The 22,490-nt window shown below is 34.3% G+C and overlaps 2 protein-coding genes across 2 annotated transcripts in view; both read right to left on the minus strand.

The window, feature by feature from the left end:
* LOC132742768 (hepatocyte growth factor receptor-like) overlaps positions 1-14,981 on the minus strand; it is a 29,058-nt gene extending 14,077 nt beyond the window's left edge. Inside the window, exons 1-7 of the mRNA XM_060731247.1 lie at positions 14,739-14,981; positions 13,162-13,356; positions 12,259-12,390; positions 4,221-4,391; positions 3,580-3,758; positions 1,941-2,085; positions 473-624 (exon numbers count right to left, since the gene is read on the minus strand). Of these exons, the coding sequence (XP_060587230.1) occupies positions 473-624; positions 1,941-2,085; positions 3,580-3,758; positions 4,221-4,391; positions 12,259-12,390; positions 13,162-13,356; positions 14,739-14,867 (1,103 nt within the window). The 5' untranslated portion in view covers positions 14,868-14,981. The remainder of the gene's footprint in view (positions 1-472; positions 625-1,940; positions 2,086-3,579; positions 3,759-4,220; positions 4,392-12,258; positions 12,391-13,161; positions 13,357-14,738) is intronic.
* LOC132742779 (uncharacterized) overlaps positions 1-17,263 on the minus strand; it is a 90,544-nt gene extending 73,281 nt beyond the window's left edge. The window contains exon 1 of the mRNA XM_060731264.1: positions 17,119-17,263. Coding sequence (XP_060587247.1) covers positions 17,119-17,120 — 2 coding nt within the window. The 5' untranslated portion in view covers positions 17,121-17,263. The remainder of the gene's footprint in view (positions 1-17,118) is intronic.
* Between the last annotated feature and the right edge of the window lie 5,227 nt (positions 17,264-22,490).

The raw sequence follows: 22,490 nt of genomic DNA on the forward strand, positions 1-22,490 counted from the left end.
AGCATCTTAAATGTTATAGGCCCAATTCTACAGAAAGAAAATAAATCATTTCTGAGGCTTAATGTGAATTTAATCTTTATATTTATTATATATTTCCGTATATAATTGTTGGTTCTGTACATTTTCATAAGCAATAGCTGTGTGTAACAGCGACCTAGATCTAATAAATGCATAAATTTTTGCAGAAAATAAAGCAGTTGATTTACAGGAAAAAGACAAAAGCAGAAATTAATGAAAATATTATCGCTTGTATCATCTTATTTATTTTATATCGTTTTTTATTTGTAGTTAAGTCAATATTATGATGGCTGATTTATGTCATGTCGTATTTCGCATCTCTTGTCACGATAGTTGGACTTTTTCGTAACTTCGTGTTTTCGCATTTTCGTGGCGAATTATCGCTACGACATGGTGTAAATCCGCCACCATACTATACGTTTGGGAAAGAAAATAAATGTAAATGTTATATTACTGATCCAGATTTGTGATGCGACATTCCTTGTCACCGATTAGAAGTCGTCTGTTGCTACCTATGTCAAGATTTTCACCTCGAATGGTAAGTTGTATATTGCCCGACAGTTTAACACTGTGATCCGTAAGACCGTCATGATACAACATCGGGTCCTGTTAAAATACAGTGTAACTGCAATGTTTTTAAAGCAGTACGCCCCCAGATGTGCCAATTTCTAGGAAAACTTTGTTAAAAATCGCTTAGATATAAAGCCTTTTATCCTAGCCTCACGCACTTGATATGCACAGAAATATTTATAATTCTTCAATACATGCAGAAATTTCTCACACTCTGAAGTGTACAATATATGTGATAAAAAAAACCCCAGTAAATTCTGTCATTTTTTCCGAAAATTCATTCAAATTTGACCAGGACTGCGACTATTTATCTATTAATATATTTTTCTAAGTTTGAATTTTTGAACACTTTCTTATGCGCAGGCCAACAATAGTTAGCGCCCGAATTCAGCCGTAATTTTATTCGCACTTAGATACACTTAATCGTTTCTTTTAAGTACACTGTGATTATTCACTCGGATAAACACAAAATAGCATGTGAACGAGATAACCTCAGCTAGCATGCTTATATTAGTATAGTGCAAAGTGGATATTTTGTGTTTCTTTTTTTTAACAGGTCCATTATGCCCTTAGAAGAAATAACTTCCTTTTTATTTCTCAAAAGCTTTTAATATTTGAATTTGATCTCATATTAAAGTTACTCAGTTGCTATAAAATTTGACCCATCTTTTGCTTTTGTTACTTTTAATTATTGGGACTAAGTACACTTGTATGGTGATTTAGTACTTTGAATGAAAGTTAAAATACTACTTTGTGCTCATTTTTTTCACTCCTTTCACGACAAATAATTTCACATGCAGCATTACTTTCTACAGGTAATAAGCATCTAACATGCTCGTAGTCTAAAACCATTAAATAAATCTATCAAACTCATGTTTGCCTTTTCTAAAGAAACCAGATAATAATTTGTTTCTGAGGCCGAAGATGGGGATACAGCAAATAAATATATTATGAGCCGCGTCACGACAAAACTAACGTAATGGGTTTGCGACCAGCATGGATCCAGACCAGCCTGCGCATCCGCGCAGTCTGATCAGGATCCATCCTGTTCGCTTACCAACTCTATAACAAGTTGAGAAACTGATAGCGAACAGCATGGATCCTGATCAGACTGCGCGGATGCGCAGGCTGGTCTTGATCCATGCTGGTCGCAAACCCATTATGTTGGTTTTGTCGTGACGCGGCTCATTTATTATATACATGTATGTTGTATAAAAGGTATTTTGCCTTAATACTATATAGGTATAGATCTACTTGAGTGTCAAAAAATAGAACATGATAAATTTTGGGAAAATAATCATATTTTTTTGAATATCAGTCATTGAACATTAAAAAAACAAATTTAGCCTTACCACAAAGACGAAATTCTGTTTGTAAAGAGCAAGTCCCCGCGATTTTTTCAGCTGGAACATGTCTCCGTTTGTCCCGTTATTTTTCATTTCAAGAGAAATGTTAAGAGATCCTTCAGACGGCGTATTCGAAATGATGCATTCCAGTCTGTATGGCAGAAAAAACAACAAATTCAAAAATAAGTGTTTGTTTCATGACGAGATAGTATGTTTTCCTATTATACTACTCAAGTTTGTTCTTTTGATGCTGAAATTTCCTAAATTGCTTAATCACAAGTAAAATCATAGGGGACAGGTTAATTCCCGTCAGTGTAATTATTAACGGATACAAATTTTAACTTTAGAAATATACATTTCCCATTGTGCAGGTGAATAATTGATAATTTATTCCAGATCAACTGTTATCTAAAGCACCAAGGTGACTTCCGCCAAATGTTCTGTCAAGATGAACGACATGTCCGGGCACCTAAGATCACTCAGGAAAGTCACCTTATCACATTGACGGTGCAAGTGTGCTTAAAGCGTTCGTGTAGATTCCGGTTTATAACGAAAATCTCTGCCACAAAGTTTACTGCAACGTGTCATACATAGTGATCAGGCTGCATAAATATTTGAGGACATAATAATATTCTTTTTGTAATGAGTATATTTTAAACATATCATAGACAGAAATTTTCCGTCTAGCGCTGATTTTGTTAAATTTAATTATTTCTGGATCAACTGTATAATAAGGATGCGCATCGGCATAATATTTGTTAAGACCGCTTTAATTAGAATCTTATTTTAGAAAGAGCTAATTAAGACTAGTTGAAAATATCAACAACCAGCCAGACACATTTCAGTAAACATCGCTTTTTTCTTCCAACTGCTATTTAATTCGGACTCCAGTTTCCGAAAATAGCATCTCAACAGTGGAATTGTCACAGACAAAAAAAAAACAACATATATTATAACAGATCACAGAAATGTTGATATACTTAGTTTTATTATTTTTCTTATAAAACTGAATGTGTTTAGATTACAAGTAAGAAACATCGATCAATTTCGACCATTAGAAATCTCACAGTATATAAACGAAATCACTGTACCCTGTCTTACAAGCCTATACAATTCATTTGGTACACCGTCTGTGGCGATTACAAGCTTATGTAACATATGACTTGAACTTTAACTTGAACACTCTATTTTTGCGAAGTAGAAATCAGAACTGTTTAATATATACTGTGAATCTATGACATATTTCATATTGAAGGAACTCCACTGATTTTAAAACGCGTAAAAAAATAAAATTTGAAATTCTTACACAGATCAGCCGGGGCTTTTAAAGCAGAAAGATAAACAAAAGATAATTAAGAAAAATGTTCAGAAATAAATTGAAAATTGTTTTTTTGTTCTATTCTAAGTCCGTTTTGAGGGGAAAACGTTGCAACACTTTTCAATTTTGGGTCATTTTTCATAATGAGAAAAATATTCTGGAAAAAACGGAGTGAGCAAATGATCTGAAATTTTGCACACAATCTATTGGTCTAGATCTACATCAGATGTCCAACATAAAGCTCAAAAAAATTCTTGTCCCTTTATGTCAAGAAAAACCAAACCACAGTGGTGTCCCTTTAAAGCAATTATATCAAGTAAAAGGTACCGTTTAGGAAACTGTGCAACGTTGCTGACAATGCATGGTATTGCGCCAACCATGACACTAACATGTAGTCGTGTTTCTTGATTTGGAGAATCATATGATGCTGGGTTGTCCATCAAACCTGTCAGAGTTAGGACCGTGCCTCCCTCTGTCGGCCCCTTCAGCGGACTTACGCCATCAACCTTGTAATGAAGGTTTGTAGAATAAATGTTTATAATGCAATATAATTATGTACAGTATAAAGGCCATAACACACTATTACAGTCATATCATTTTGAAAATATACCTAAACGTATAATTATTGTTACAAAATTTGTTTTAATTATTTTTAGCAAATCATTAACTTTTTTTAGTAAAGGAGCGTTTGTCAAAGCAGTCAAATTATGTTTGTCTTAATTGACAAATGGAATAGTTGTTATTGTTTGATGATGTTGTTTTGTGTGTGTATTTTTATAAATTGTTTAGAAGGCCACATTTAATCAAAATTAACACAGTTATTTGTGTTTTACGATGGTGTATCTTCATGTGTCTCTAAAATAGATGTTATTAATTATTATTATTATTATTATTATTATTATTATTATTATTATTATTATTATTATTATTATATCTGTTGAGGTATATAACAGTATAGTGTTATTTACCACTGGTGGGCAATAATGTTCAAAGGCCAATGTTTCTGTCTTGTTGTCTCTCGATACACACATGGCGGTGCGCTGGAGCCACACACAGGACAGCACGTCTGTCAGGCAGCTGTAACAATTGATATGCACCCCGCATTCATTTGTTTTAATCATATATAAGTGAGACTTTGCCTGAAATATCGTAGATGACAAGTTTAATAAATGAAGTACATATGTACTACAAGTGAAATGGTATAACAATACCCCACGCAAATTTCAATAAAATTTTAAGCAATGTACAATATTCTTATATCTAAAGTACTTTTCTTTCCTTCTTTGAGAATGTTCAATGATTTTTTGCTCGACTTTTTTTTTTTAAAAAGTAGAGGTATTATGATAGTCGCGGCGGCGTTGCCGTTGCCGTCCGCAAACTTGTACCTTGATCATAACTTTTTTATTTCTTGGTGTATTGTCTTCATACTTGGCCACAACAACCCTTGGGACAAGACCTTTCAGTAGACCACACTAACCTTGACCTTCATCCATAAATGACCTTGACCTTCAAGGTCAAAGTCCAAATTTTGCTTGTTCTTGCTATTATTGGCTGTAACTTTGTTATTTTTGAATGGATTGTCTTCAAACTTGAACATAATAATCTTCAAGGATAACCCTTAAAAATAACCAGACAGACCTTGACCTTCACTCATTAATGACCTTGGCTTGACAAATTATTGAAATTTTCATTGTTTTGGCTATTATTGACTGTAACTTTGTTATTTTTGAATGGATTGTCTTCAAACTTGAACATAATAATCTTCAAGGATAACCCTTAAAAATAACCAGACAGACATTGACCTTCACTAATTAATGACCTTGACTTTGAAGGTCAAATTATTGAAATTTTCATTGTTTTGGCTGTAACTGGCTGTAACTTTGCTATTTTTGAAGGGATTAACTTCATATTATAACAGAACATTCTTTAGGGCAATACCTTGTTGTTTATCAAACCCAAATGGACTTGGGCTCTTTAATGACCTTGACCTTGAATGTTAAATTACTGAATTTTCTCAGATTTGTGCATTAAATTACCATATATATTTATTGGTGTGTGTTTATATTTATATATATATATATCAACAACAACAACCAACACCCACCCATCCAAACACCAACCCACCAACCAACACCCACCAACCACTACCCACCTACCCACCCTTCAATACCCCACAAAAAACACCTACCCACCACCACCCACCCACCAACACCACCACCCTTCAACCAACACCCACCCACCACCAACCACCCACCAACCACCCACCAAACCCACCCACCCACCAACCACCACCTACCCACCACCTTCAACCCACCCACCACACACCACAACCCACAAACCACCCACCCACCACCAACCACCCACCGCCAACACCCACAAACCAACACCCACCAACACCCACCCAACCACTCACCAACAAAAAAAACCACCCATAACCAACATCACCCGCCAACCACCAACATCCACCGATCCACCAACATCCAAACCAACACCCACCACTTACCACCTTCACCCACCCACCCACCAGCCAACACCCACCCACCCAACAACAACACCCACCCACCAACACCTACCACCACAAACACCCAAAACCAATACCCAACCACCACCACCCACCCACCAACACCCACCCATCCATCAACACCCACACACCCATCAACACCCACATATCCACCACACCCACCCACGAACACCCACCCACCACAACCCACACACCACCGACCAACACCCACCCACCCACCATCCAACCAAATATGGCGCACGTGTTTTATATGCAAACATGCGTCTGTATACGACCATACAACCTGTCAAGTATTTTTTAAACAAATGTATAACACAGTAAACTTTCTATTTTAGAGATCTATTGCACATATACTTATAAACTGACAGTAGTCATGTACATGTATATCCGTAAATAAGTTTGTACTGGACGACATACTTTGTACTTATGTTATAATAATGTATGTTTGTAACGTCGTTAAGCAAAAGTTATATAGCAAGCAACCGTTCATATGCATGCAACCATATATAACTGCCAAAAGTCTTTTAACGAATGTACAATACTGCACATTAAATAAAGTAAATAATTGATAAATTTGTTACTATTGTGTATATATAATATGAAAAAGGCAAAGCCTCGAAGCGAGCTCGATGTACTTTTAACGTGAAATAGTATGAAATAATCGCTCATTTTTATCTATCTATCTATCTATCTATCTATCTATCTATCTATCTATCTATCTATCTATCTATCTATCTATCTATCTATCTATCTATCTATCTATCTATCTATCTATCTATCTATCTATCTATCTATCTATCTATCTATCTATCTATCTATCTATCTATCTATCTATCTATCTATCTATCTATCTATCATCTATCTATCTATCTATCTATCTATCTATCTATCTATCTATCTATCTATCTATCTATCTATCTATCTATCTATCTATCTATCTATCTATCTATCTATCTATCTATCTATCTATCTATCTATCTATCTATCTATCTATCTATCTATCTATCTATCTATCTATCTATCTATCTATCTATCTATCTATCTATCTATCTATCTATCTATCTATCTATCTATCTATCTATCTATCTATCTATCTATCTATCTATCTATCTATCTATCTATCTATCTATCTATCTATCTATCTATCTATCTATCTATCTATCTATCTATCTATCTATCTATCTATCTATCTATCTATCTATCTATCTATCTATCTATCTATCTATCTATCTATCTATCTATCTATCTATCTATCTATCTATCTATCTATCTATCTATCTATCTATCTATCTATCTATCTATCTATCTATCTATCTATCTATCTATCTATCTATCTATCTATCTATATCTATCTATCTATCTATCTATCTATCTATCTATCTATCTATCTATCTATCTATCTATCTATCTATCTATCTATCTATCTATCTATCTATCTATCTATCTATCTATCTATCTATCTATCTATCTATCTATCTATCTATCTATCTATCTATCTATCTATCTATCTATCTATATCTATCTATCTATCTATCTATCTATCTATCTATCTATCTATCTATCTATCTATCTATCTATCTATCTATCTATCTATCTATCTATCTATCTATCTATCTATCTATCTATCTATCTATCTATCTATCTATCTATCTATCTATCTATCTATCTATCTATCTATCTATCTATCTATCTATCTATCTATCTATCTATCTATCTATCTATCTATCTATCTATCTATCTATCTATCTATCTATCTATCTATCTATCTATCTATCTATCTATCTATCTATATCTATCTATCTATCTATCTATCTATCTATCTATCTATCTATCTATCTATCTATCTATCTATCTATCTATCTATCTATCTATCTATCTATCTATCTATCTATCTATCTATCTATCTATCTATCTATCTATCTCTCTATCTCTCTCTCTCTCTCTCTCTCTCTCTCTCTCTCTCTCTCTCTCTCTCTCTCTCTCTCTCTCTCTCTCTCTCTCTCTCTCTCTCTCTGGATACTGCCAACCCCTCTTACGAGCGTTAAAGGCAGGAATTTAGTGCACGTCGGATTGTTAGTAAAAGGTGAAAAGAAAAGCTAAGAAAAGAAAAGTCCAAACATTGACATGCTTGGAAGGTGAGACTGAAAATGTATTCTAGTCATGGTTAAAATGTTAATAGTGAAACAAGATGATAAGAGATAAAATAGTTTAAAAACACTGAGAGTAAGACTAGTACGGCAAACCCACCACTGCCTGTTTGAACTGACTCGGGTTGGGCAGGGTGGCAATGTTACTAGGAAGTTTATTCCATAGTATAATGCTATGAGGGAAGAAAGAGTACTTATGGTAGTCAGAGGATACCTGTATTTGGCGTAGGGATAAGGGATGCATATGTCTGGTTAATCTATGTGGGGTTTGAACATAAGTTGGGAGATTAATTGCAACTAGGTTATGGTATATCTTATAAAACATTATCAGTCTACAGTCCAATCTGCGATGTTCAAGGGATCGCCAGCCCAGTTCTTCCTGCATGGCTGTGACACTAGAGTGAGGGGAGTAATCCCTTTTAACCCATCTAATTGCGCGTCTCTGGATCATCTCAACTTTGTCAATATTGGTTATAGTGTAAGGAGACCAAATAGTTGAGGCATATTCAACCTGTGGGCGGACCAGGGACTTGTATGCTAGTTCTTTCACTTTCTCATTTTTAGTAGTGACATTTCTTTTAATAAAGCCAAGGGATCTGTTTGCATTGGAAGTTATTCGAGATATATGTGTATTAAATTTAAGGTCAGCAGATAGATCTAGTCCGAGATATTTAGCATTTGTAACAGACTCTAGGACTTGGCCATGGAGCATATATTTGTGTTTAATTATGGTCTTTTTTTTGGTGATATGGATGACTTGGCATTTTGAAGGGTTAAACTCCATGTCCCACTGCTTCTCCCACAGAACCATATTGTCTAGATCATGTTGGAGAGTTGGGGGGTCTGAGGAGGAGTTGATGGTTAAGTATACAGCAGTGTCGTCTGCAAATAATCTGACTTGGGATTTAAGGACATAAGATGGTAGCTTGTTGATATATAGAAGGAAACAAAGGGGCCCTAGGACAGAGCCTTGGGGCACTCCAGAGGTAACTGGGACTTCAGATGAGCAGTCACTATCCGCAACTACTGTCTGTCTACGGCCAATAAGGAAGGACTGTATCCAGTTTATAATTTGAGGACAAACACCATGTTCTTGAAGGGTATCTAAGAGTTTAAGATGGTTTACTTTATCGAATGCTTTGGAGAAGTCAAGAAGTATGAGATCTGTTTGTTTGCCATTTGAAAGGTTGTTGACAAGGTAATCAGTAAGTTCAATGAGTTGTGTCTCACATGACCGTCTTTCTCTGAATCCATGCTGAAGATCAAAGAGTATGTTGTGGGTGGTAAAGTGAGAGGATAGTTGAGAGGCAACTATGTGTTCCAGTGTTTTACAGAGGATGCATGTAAGGGAAATTTGGCGATAGTTTGCTGGATCACTTGTATCACCTTTTTTATAGACAGGGCATACGTTTGCACGGGTCCAGTCATTGGGAATATTACCAGTGGTCAGGGATTTTTGGAAAAGAACTGCAATGATGTCAACAATCTCTTCTCTCAGCTCCTTCAGGACAATTGGTCTAATGTGGTCAGGGCCGGCAGCTTTGTTGGCATTGAGGTTGGCGAGGAGCTTTAGTACACCTGCCCTACTGATGATGATGTCAGTCATTTGTGGGTACTGACAATACTTTTGGGATCCATGAGTCTCAGTTTTTGTATACATTGATCTTTAAGTGTAAGTGGTATAATTGGTGAGAAAACTGATTGAAATTGTTTGTTAAGAATGTTTGCCTTTTCAGTGTTATTAATTTTGAGAGAACCAGTCTTTTGATCTGTTAATGGAGACACACTTTGTGAACCTTGTTTAGAGTTTTTTATAAGTGTGTATAGTTTTTTGGTAACAGACTTTACTTTGTGTATTAGTTTCATCATCATCAATCTGCAAGGTTCAGGATGTTTTTCTAAGTAAGACTCCATATGAATGTTTAATTCTAGCTTTTTATATTTGCCGGATTTCAAATTTTAAATTTTAGCCATTGATCTTGATCAGATTTATTTTTATTTGTTTTGGGTTTTTTTTTAAATATTTTTATAGAGCTGGGTACCTTTTTATGAATTAAAATTTTTTAAAATGGATTTTGTTATCCAGGACAAAGTTTGGGTTAAAGCTGTAATTCTTTTAGTGGGTAGAATTTTTGCCTATGCCAAAATCCTCAAAGTGTGTGTTTAACTGCGACCAAAAAGTTTCTTCACAGATAAAGATTCAGCTTTTTTCCAAAGATATTTCAGATGTTTGAGGTTTTAATTTAAAGTTAAGCAAACTCGGTTCCCAGTTTTGCCTTTATATATAAGGTGGAATAACGAGGCTTTGTTTTTGAGGGGGGTAAGGGCCTTTGAAATATTCTGTGGATAGATGTCAATTTAAAACTGATTTTGCCAGGTATGAACCCTTTAGTTTTTTAAAAAGAGTGTGTTTTAAAAAGACAAAAATCAAAAGGGGAAAATTGTCATTTCGTGTACTTTCATTTTAAACCCTTTTTTAAAAAGGTTATGTTTAATCAATGATGTCAGGAAATTTTCCCAACAAAGGACTTTTTGGGGGGGGGTTTAAACCTTTTTTTAAGATATGGGGTTTTGTTCAGAGTCCCCAATTTTTAAATTTTGGGGGGTTAAAAACGCCCCAAAAAAAATTAACTTTTGTACCTTTTAAGTTAAAGCACAAGTTCAAAGGGGGGTTTTTTAAAATTTTTTAAAAAATATTTATATAAAATTCGTGTGGTTTGTTTAAAAAGAGCCAGAAAGGTGACTTACTACCTTTGATTTTTATTTTTTTCCATATTTAAATTTCACAATCGGTGTTCAGTTTTGGTTGTTCACTTGGTAGGAGGTTGTTTTTAACAAGGATAAACACTCCACCGCCCTTACCTTTGAGTCTGTCACGGCGAAAAACTGTGTAGCCGAGTTCAGGTTTGAAAATTTCACTGTTATAGTGTTCTTTATTTAGCCATGATTCTGTGGCTGTAACTATATCTGGGTTTTGATCTATTAATAAATTTTGAAATTCATGTTTTTTGTTGACTATTGACTGGCAGTTTATGCATAGAATTTTCAGTTTGGATACATAATCAATTTGTTTTTGTTTTGGATTTTTGAGATTTATAGAGCTAGGTGTATCTGTATTTTCATCTACCAGAGGTGAGAAGCTGTTATGTGATGAGATTGAGAGGATGCTTGAAATATTCGAAAGATTTGATTCATCACATATTGTACATGTCCATGCAAAGGATGTATTGCTATTGGTTAGATCTTGGTACACTTTTTCCGTTTTAAAATTGTCATCGGTATTTTATACACTGCTTCCGTTTATTCTGGTTCCTTGTCCTATTAATGAATAAAATTAATGTATTTTATTATTATGCTACTTAATCGAATTACCTTAATTTACAGGAAGAGAGAAGGAATCAGCTCGACTGTTGTCATGCAGACGACGAGTGCGTGTGACGTCACACGTACTGTGTTAAATCACGGATTTATATAAATCCGTGGTTAAATATGGCTCCGCCCCTTTGTTTTTTTTTTTTTTTTTTTGTTATTGTTTTTTTTCCTTATTATTGTTTGTTTGTTGTAAAAAGAGGAGGTAAATGTACATTAAATGAAATCAGGCAAAACCTAATTCCTCATTTTTTGGTCGTTATCTTTAAATTCGAAAAGTTGCGATGTGTCAAATAAGTACTTCAGACACCATCACTTAGCAGGTACTCGCGTTACGGTAAAGCTCGCTTTGCGAGCCTGCTCTTTGAGCTGGCTACAAAGTATACTAAACGATTATCCTATGAAAATCGATGTTACACTGGTGCAGTGTCAAAAACTTGATGTGCATGTACAAGGGCAATCTGTGATGACATGTGTTGCCTCATGATAGCCAATCGCATGTTGCAGCTACTGTGTAGTAGGAGACCAAAAAATCATTAACAGGTCAAAACACTTTTTTATTCAAAGGCAATAGCTCAGCTGAAAATCATTCAAGCGAAAAATTTGTGTATTATGCACTAGTACTTGAGCTACAAATCAATCCTGTAAAGTTTCATTGAAATTGCATTAGTGGTACAAGAGGAGTAGTCCGGTCAAACCTTAAAAATAAAAATTATTAAAGGGCCATTGAAGGGAAAATGCTGACGATATGCACAGCTAGACTTGGTACTGATCATTCATGTAAAATTTGGATGAAAGTGCACCAGTACTTTATTAGGAGTAGTCCGGACAAGTTTTGTGACGGACGGACAGACAGACGACGGAGAAGTGATCCCTATATGTCGTCACTACTGCGTTGAGGCAACACAATAAAAATAAACACCATTAATGAATGCAGTACAAATTAAGAGTCTGATGCGTGATACATACTTTTTGTTCCTTAATGAAGAATAGATTGTTCTTGTCCTCGCTTAGCGTTAAACTCCTAATACGACCATGGTCCTTCGATACAGATGATCGAAACACCGTTATTGATTTACCAAACGATGGATTAAACAAAACCTGTAAAACAATGAAAGAAATATCGGAAATTAAAACATCCGAAGTTTTACGGTCATTCTCAACAAATGGCGGCATGACCGAATGGTAAACGCGTCGGACTAGTATTCTAAGGATTGCAGGCCGCGTGGGTTCAAACCCTGTCAGGGGCAAGTCATTGTTTCCTTTCATTGCTAACTACTGGTTGGTTCCAGGCACGGATTCGAGAGTGTTTCAATAAACTTATAGCTCCCAACATAATCGAACTAAATTAAATTTGTATAAACTAACTAATTTTCGTAAATAGCACATGTCTAAATCATGCCAACATATGCCTCTGCAAGATGGATATCTTGATACTCTATTATAGTAATTAATAAAGGTGGTAATGAAAAAAATGCAAAAAAGGTACCACTCTAACTTATGATGTTCGAGAGCAAGAAAAATATAAAAAGAAAAAAACTAAATAATTCAATGGGTCATCATCGGTATTAATAATAATAATAATAATAATAATAATAATAATAATAATAATAAAACACAATATTTACTTGTAATCTTAAAATAAATATCACATTCTTTCTCCTATTAGAAAGTGAATGCCTGATACATTAAAACATGTTTAGGATAAGTTGTCATATCGTCGAGACGGTCTTAGTTTCGACAACTGCTCTGTGTTCCCAGGACTTTAAAGTCCGTCGTATTCCTAAAATTAGTCTTAAACTGCTCTGTGTTACTATAAATAGTCTTATACGTGTATGATTGTATGATCATGCACTGCTCAGTTGTTTTTACCTTTTCCAGAAAGCCAGTGTCTGTTCCAATATAGCCAAGAAATGAGTGTTCAAATGGCAACATCAGAAACGACGTAATTTCCTCTTCATGTTTAGAAAGAAGGAAAGAATCTTTGTTATTTTCATTCATAAGAGAGCCATCAAATAAGATTCTTTTATTTTTATCCGTATAGCCACAACTAATCACCTTGTTTGTCTGAAACATAAAATAAATACTTACAACTTCAGAACAAATATTATTTTAGAATTAAAATTCTAGCTAATAAACGGTTGCAATCGGAACATCTCGGCTAGTATTATCATCAATTATATCTTCTTATCCGAAGTTTGACGGGAAGGGCCGGAAAGATCCGATTGAAACGGTTGATGGTCGAATTATTTAAAATGTGTGCTTTTCTACATTCTGCTGTTTATAGTCTTGAATCGTTCAGACAGTTCACTGAAGAATCGCTGCATCTAAAAAAAGCCTGGATGTAGGCATCAGAAAGTGGCAATATATCGCAATATATCGCTTTTTCAATACACAGTTTACCTCGCAAAGTATTGATACTGCTCACAATTACCGCAATTCGCAAATAATTTCTAACGGAAAAAATACAATCGGCACGAAAAATAAAACAACAAACAGTTTTGGATCAAAAATAATGTCATGATTTAAAGTTGAACCTGGCGAAATTAGCTTTCAAAAATATAAACACATATTGCCCTCTATCTTCGAGTCTTTTGCATTTTAGCAATAAGTAAACTCATAATGATTTAGTAGTATGTATAGCAAGTCAAAATATTCGTACTACTCTGTGGGCATTTTCCTACATTTATTACAAATAATTTCGCATTCAGAACATTTTTTTCTTCTGATGATAAGCATCTTATATGTTCTCAATCCACTATTACAACATTTTAAAACATATCATGTTTCTACAGAGAAAAAATTCGTTCCCGAGTCATAATGTGGCTTTAAGTATATCAGTAGAGAAAATTTGTTTTTAAAACTACAGCTACATTACATCTTATTTATAAATTATATATCATCCTGTTACAAATAAAAAAGACATACGGTAAACCCAATGTAACCATTACATTCAATAGTACAATTCGCTTTATGTATATGTGATAATGATGAAGTTATTGTGCACATGCTAACTGTTCCATTGTGATAAAACAAGTATTTGCACTTCCAAAAATGGTAGGAGGTATATAGTATTCGATAAATACTTTTTTCGTGACATAGACTCCTAACTGATAAATACTGCTTATGTTTCTTTATTTAATTTAAGAGAAATATTCCGAATACTGTTTACCCCACAGAAGCTAAGTTTGGTATATGAAATCCATAGGTAATTCGACAAAAACATGCCGGATGGCTGCCCCGTGGGCGTCCCTTTTTGTCGTTCATTTTGCATCATGTGATATTAAATTCTCTATTCTAATTGATTTAGGACAGGCGGTTTTTGGATAGAAACGATCAATTCGTGTTAATTGTATATGCCACCGTCTAGGAACGGCGACAATGAATGTTAACAAAAAACCTTTTTAGAACCTAATAATTAAATAAAAATAATAATAATTAAACATTACCAGTGATTTGGTACATGAAGATTCAGAACCATTAATCCAACTTGGAAACGTGCCGTTTCTACCCCTAAAACATGCCTCTTGCTCATCTATGAAGTATTTTTCCACCAAGCCAATTGGAAACTTACACATGATAGATCCGGAATACTTTGACTGCGTTCCACTAAACGACGCTATTAGGAAAGCAGTCTGTCCTGTTTTGACAAATTGTTGCTGCAATCAGTGTTGTGTAACCGTTACATTCAAGCTTGCCTCCATGTACGACCTGAAATATGTGTGTTTATGCACATTTTGGCTTATATATGCTATCCTTTCTTTCCATCCTCCGACAAAGTGTTTTCCTTAAAATGGTATACATAGATATTGGAATAGAATGCAGAATATATAAATTCAAATCTCGTACCACGTTTAGACTTGATGTAGCGACTTCGATTATGCTGACCATGGGTCGAAATGAAAAAAAAGTTCTCTTTTAACTGATAAATGTTCTCTCAGAAAATGTTTCAGTTCCCCTGCTTCCGCTAATTGCCGAGTAAAGATTACAATATCTTCCTTTGGGCAGGGCATAAAGACGACATGTGCTGAAAAAATCGCCGCCAGCGAGTGACCGAACGCTGCAGGGTTGTCTAACGGGCTGCGTCAGCCAAAAGTTGCTGTATGTTTTGAAGCATTGTGTACGAAACATGGGCCGTGTCGTTGCAGCGAATTAAATATTCACCTCCCTGATAGTCAAATAGTGTAAATATTGAAATATCCTCAACTATATCTATCTCAGAGACTAAATCATCGATGAAATACTATTATGTCTATATTGATAGATTGCATTGCCTGTAGCAACAAGTACATTTCCTGTTTTGCGAAACTGCCAGACCCTTTACGTCATCGTATTCAGCGATAAATATTTCCTGATATTCAGTGTTTTTCAGAGGAACAGACGTTATTCAAAGTAAGCATAACTAGCCCCAATGTACACAAGAACTCCTGACTGGCTGATAGTAGTCGCCACCTGCGGAAGAAAATCACAATAAATAAATGTTTAGATGCAAGTTAGATAATAACATAATTAGCGCATTGGTACATGTTTACCTCTTTAATAACAGTGCAAATTGTCGGATGCTTGTACCATAGACTGTATGATTGCTTGTCCCTATAAGCCGTGGACAATCGGTGTTATGTTCATTGCAAAGTTTGTCAGAATGCTATAAGTACAGGTATAGCAATGGGGCATGCATAACTGCCAGTCAAACGAGATTGACATTCCACATGTAACATTGTCCATTACTTCCTACATTTAGTAATACAATCGCTTCAAATTGTTATATATTGATATAATGTTGGTACATGTATGACAAAGATTAAAATATTGCTTGCATAGTTATACCATCTTGATATTATTTCTAGAAGGTTTCAACAACTTTATGATAGTTTGTACTGCATTCAACGGATAAAAAATCGAGATGGCAGGATGTAGGCTACTGGGTTGCTCTTGACTTTGTGGCAACATTCACAATTTAGGGCTATTGAAATTAAATAATAATAAACTTGGCTGTTTAAATTTTTAATATAAATGTGTTTTCTTTTTTCTCATGACATTTAGTGAACGTAAAGTTATGATTAGCTCGTGTTTTTCAAAACCCCACACAATTTATTGTCATGAACTTCATGTGATGTAATTAATTTATTCGTGTTTTTTTTTTTTTTTTTTTTTTTTTTTTTCTTTTTTTTTTAATAATTATTGTTATTTCTAACGAATTGAATGTGCATACAGTATGTATTAAAGTTAAAGGGCCGGATGTAACCCCTTTTTGAACAGAACAGTATCCGGCATCGGATCAGCAACCTACCCTTTTCAAAGGCACATGTTTACTCGGAAACGAATAAATTTTTACTCCTTTAAAAGGGACAAACATCAGTGAAAATAACATTTAAATAACGGTTTTAGAGTGTGAAAGATGTTCGTTACCCGAAGAAAGAAGCCCTACTTGTGATATTATTTTAAAGCGAAAAAAGTATTTTTACTTTTATACAAAAAACTAAATCACAATATATGTACATGTACTAACTGGGAAAAATGATTATTCAGATAATTTGCTAATGAGTAACTTTTAGAAACTTTTAAAACTCATTAAATTAAAAGTACATTTGTGAAATAACAACAAAAGCATTTTTTGAAGCATATTGGGCCTTTACAAAAACAAAACAAACAAATTTTATTCTCTATATATTTTATGTTTATAAGTTCTTCCGTCTTGTTTTTAGAAATTTCAGATTAAGTTGTATTATTATTTGTTTTGGTATGTTAATCAGTAATTTTAAACACCAACAACAACAAAAAAAAAACCAATCAATGGTTGTCTCCTTAAAGAGTACATAATTTACTTACATTTTAGGTTCCGTCCATTTACTTAAAGTTTACTTATCCGAAAGCATAATTAATTTATAAAGCAAGTCAAAGGACATCTGACTATAACAAAGTAAAACGATTTCGGAAGTTGGACAATTAAATTTCAAGTGTTCGTAAATCGATTAAAGGAAAGTAAGTATAGGATGAGCAACTTTGACACTGGTGTCGCTGCAAAAGGAAACATCCGTTGTCAAAGTTTAACACTATATGCCTAGTCGCTCAGATACTTTACCGGCAACAAATGTATACATGTATACGATGAATCAATCGCAATATCTTTTAGAAAAATAAAATTATATAAATATGTTTTTTTTTGTTTTGAATCACTGAATTACATATTATTAATCTGATAGAGACATTAACACTGGTTGTTGAATATTACATTGAAAGAGGGAAAGAAGTAAGAATAAACTAAATGAGAACAACTTTATTACATTATCTAAGTGGTACAATAAAATATACATCCAAAATATGAATGCATGCAGTACATTCATGGCTAGATCCTTAACATGATGACAGAATTATGTTATAATGAATATATATACAGTAACAATACCTAGAATACTATATTGCTACATAAGCTTCAAATGTAATGACAGACAGATTACCTAGCTGAGGCATTTCAGTTTTTCACATGATGAAAAGTGAAACTTGGAACATGTTAATTTCATGAAATTTAAGAAGAAAATATAGGTATTTTTGTAAAATTCTTTAATTTTAAAAATTTCTGAGATTAAAAAAAATACAAAAAAAGTACTTTTAATAGTTTGCGTATTATATTTTTAATTAGCCTGTAACAGTCAAAAAAAAATTTTAAAATTCTGTTATTTACTTTTTTGCAAAGAAACATTACAAATGGAATGGGAGCATGAGTAAATGGCTTTAATAATGCAAAACAAGCAAAATGGGACAATAAGAGAAAAGGATGGTTGTAATATCTAATCTTATTTTACCTACTGTGACATTATCATGCAAAGACCAAATTAATTTAAAGCGTTCTTGCACACAGTAAATGAGAATTTTTGACGTTTTCAAACTGAATAGTTTAATATGACATTATTGAAATATGGATGACGGACAGACCAGGAATCTTTGACTATCTGTTATAGCTGAGCTTTTGCTAATGTGAGCTAAAAAAAATGAGAATACTGAGGTCAAGGATGATTCAATAATATCCATATTTAAGAAAACACAGCTTTAAAACCAATTGCAATATTGATAAAAAAGTAAACAATGTATATTATCTATGCCCCTGGTTAAAACATGATAGAAATATCCCCAGAACCTTTTTACTCACAATAATAATACATGTAATTATAACAGCATTAATAAGTACATCGCCTTATCTAATAGTCTGAATCTTACACAATTTAATGTTGCATGACAAACATTCTATTATAAAGCTTTCAATATTTCAGTTACTTCATACATAATCAGTGTTCTTTTCTAATTAAAGCATATATACAGAACTTGCTAACATGAAAAACAAATTTGGTCACGATAAGTTTATCTCATGTATAAAATTGCAACTTGCTTGCAATTTAAGTAATTTTATTTTAAGATTCTTATGCTAGAAAGTATGGTGATTGCTCAATTTTAAGTCATTTGTTAAAAACATTTTCATAAATCGGAAACACACTCTATAAATGGCTTGGTACTTCATATCAATTGTGAAATTTCTTTTATTAAGAATATTACTTACTGATAAATGTTCACAAAATTGCAAATACAATGTAAATCTAAAAACAATGCTACATAATTAAGGTATAATCAAGTTATATAATGATTAAGACAATGGATTGAAATGATAGAAAAACAAGCAAATGTAAAATGAACATAAAAAATTATATACATGTAACACTATTGACCATAAGAAACAGTTAAGTCAAACAAATGTAATAGTTATTATGCATTTAAATTTCGGGTGTAGTTTCATGTTTCTTCGGAAATTGAAGTCAAAATAGTTCTCAGAAATCAAATATTTCTCTGACAAAGATAGAAATGTTATGAGCATGTAAAGCTCCCACAAACTTTCTGATATAACTCTAGTGCAATCACTGTTTGTTTTTACTTTGACTAGAATCAAAAATGATACCTTTGTTTACAGTTTGTGTCCACAATGATAATAGCATATAAATAAATATTATCTTGTCACTTGTGCCTGGTTATATAAAAAAAGACAATTTCTAATAAAGGAATGTACAAGTTTGTTTTGCGTATGTTAAGAACAACTTAAGCATGTAAATAAAAAGTACTGGGAACATGGTATTTTAAAGGTATTATAAGTAGATTTCAACAATAATAAATGAATGATTTCAAAATTAAAAAAAAAAAAATGGGTCAAAGACAGAAAAGGCCGGGTTGCATTTCTATACCAAATATCATGATGCTGTAATGTTTTGAAAAAAATTTACCACTGACCATTAACGTGGAAAATTTAACGGTAAACAGGGCGTGGTGAGCGACAGACCTGAAATCAAATACGACGGTATGGGACCACGTCAATGCTGTATACCAAATATCAAAAAAGTCAGTTAACAGAAAGTGGATGAGTGAAAGACTTGAAATCGAATCCCACAGTATGAGACTATGTGTCAATGCTGTTTGTCAAATATCAAGAGCCTGTGATTAGTAGTTGCTAAAAAAAACTGTTAAAAAATTTTCCTACCATTGACCATTAATGTTGAAAATTTAATGGTAAACAGGGCGTGGTGAGCGACAGACCTGAAATCAAATCCGACGGTATGGGACCACGTCAATGCTGTAAACCAAATATCAAGAGGCTGAGATAAGTTGGTATGGAAGACAAAACTATGAAACTATGAACATTTGTTTACAGAAATTCCATAAATAAGTTCAAGGTGGGGGGGGGGGTAATTCTGGAAATAGTCATGCTTGTCACACAACATATGTGTAATGATAAGAAATATAAACAAGAGGGCCATGATGGCCCAAAGTCGCTCACCTGTATATAGGCCCCCGGAGCGGGGCCAGTTTAAACCCCAGGGCTTTTATTTGAACAAACTTGGTTAACCCTTTCCCTTATATAAGCGTGTTTCGACGGCTTTTTGCCCCCCCCCCTTTTGAGGCCCCAAACAGTGAAAAAATGTCCTATTTAGACCCCAAACACTGTTTTTCGTTTGAGAAATGTTGTTAAAAAAAGTGACCATTTTTTCGGCGCCGTCCCCCATTCAAATAATACATCAGGGGGTTGCCAGAAGGGGGATGTGCCCCCTTCTGTTTGGGGGGTTTGAAGGGGGGCGGAGTCCCCCTCATCGCCAAGAAAATTTTGGACTTGTGAGAGGCTTAAAATGACCCCAGGTTGATCATAAGGTAACGTGTAACCAACACTGAAAAGCCTTTGACTCTATCTCAATCCCTTGAGAAGTTGCAGCACTTTGAAATAAATTTTGATGGAACAAATCGAGGCAAAAAAGTGATTTTTGGCAATTTTGAGATGTCCCCTCGTTGCCATGGTAACAGGAAATTTAAGACTGAGCATGTCGTTACAAAGGCAATGGTCCAGTCAACATTTGTGACAAGTTTGATTAGTATTGAAGCATTTTTCATAGTTTCATAGCAGTTTGAACTTGTAAGAGGAGGCTTTTCAGTGAAAATGGCCATTTTTCACAATATGCTCATGGGTGAAAGGGTTAACTAAAAAAATATAAATGTTACAAAACAACAATTTTTCACCAAAATTAGGTAAAAGACCACATGTTAACATGGAAAAACTAGATTTTGGGTGATTCCAAGGTTTTTCATCATTTTTTGTTAACCCTTTCCCTTATATAAGCGTGTTTCGACGGCTTTTTGCCCCCCCCCCCTTTTGAGGCCCCAAACAGTGAAAAAATGTCCTATTTAGACCCCAAACACTGTTTTTCGTTTGAGAAATGTTGTTAAAAAAAGTGACCATTTTTTCGGCGCCGTCCCCCATTCAAATAATACATAAGGGGGTTGCCAGAAGGGGGATGTGCCCCCTTCTGTTTGGGGGTTTGAAGGGGGCGGAGTCCCCCTCATCGCCAAGAAAATTTTGGACTTGTGAGAGGCTTAAAATGACCCCAGGTTGATCATAAGGTAACGTGTAACCAACACTGAAAAGCCTTTGACTCTATCTCAATCCCTTGAGAAGTTGCAGCACTTTGAAATAAATTTTGATGGAACAAATCGAGGCAAAAAAGTGATTTTTGGCAATTTTGAGATGTCCCCTCGTTGCCATGGTAACAGGAAATTTAAGACTGAGCATGTCGTTACAAAGGCAATGGTCCAGTCAACATTTGTGACAAGTTTGATTAGTATTGAAGCATTTTTCATAGTTTCATAGCAGTTTGAACTTGTAAGAGGAGGCTTTTCAGTGAAAATGGCCATTTTTCACAATATGCTCATGGGGGAAAGGGTTAACTAAAAAAATATAAATGTTACAAAACAACAATTTTTCACCAAATTAGGTAAAAGACCACATGTTAACATGGAAAAACTAGATTTTGGGTGATTCCAAGGTTTTTCATCATTTTTTGTTAACTAAAAAAATATAAATGTTACAAAACAACAATTTTTCACCAAAATTAGGTAAAAGACCACATGTTAACATGGAAAAACTAGATTTTGGGTGATTCCAAGGTTTTTCATCATTTTTTGTTAACCCTTTCCCTTATATAAGCGTGTTTCGACGGCTTTTTGCCCCCCCCCTTTTGAGGCCCCAAACAGTGAAAAAATGTCCTATTTAGACCCCAAACACTGTTTTTCGTTTGAGAAATGTTGTTAAAAAAAGTGACCATTTTTTCGGCGCCGTCCCCCATTCAAATAATACATCAGGGGGTTGCCAGAAGGGGGATGTGCCCCCTTCTGTTTGGGGGGTTTGAAGGGGGGCGGAGTCCCCCTCATCGCCAAGAAAATTTTGGACTTGTGAGAGGCTTAAAATGACCCCAGGTCGATCATAAGGTAACGTGTAACCAACACTGAAAAGCCTTTGACTCTATCTCAATCCCTTGAGAAGTTGCAGCACTTTGAAATAAATTTTGATGGAAAAAATCGAGGCAAAAAAGTGATTTTTGGCAATTTTGAGATGTCCCCTCGTTGCCATGGTAACAGGAAATTTGAGACTGAGCATGTCGTTACAAAGGCAATGGTCCAGTCAACATTTGTGACAAGTTTGATTAGTATTGAAGCATTTTTCATAGTTTCATAGCAGTTTGAACTTGTAAGAGGAGGCTTTTCAGTGAAAATGGCCATTTTTCACAATATGCTCATGGGGGAAAGGGTTAACACCCATTAGAAGATGTTTCATGCTAAACATCTAAGGTCTAGCTTGTTGGGTTTTTTAAAAGAAGATTTTTTCAAGTTTTTTTCTT

This window comes from Ruditapes philippinarum, unplaced genomic scaffold (genome assembly GCF_026571515.1).
Source record: "Ruditapes philippinarum isolate M1 unplaced genomic scaffold, ASM2657151v2 ctg14_1_1_1_1, whole genome shotgun sequence".
In the NCBI taxonomy this organism is placed as follows: Eukaryota; Metazoa; Mollusca; class Bivalvia; order Venerida; family Veneridae; genus Ruditapes; species Ruditapes philippinarum.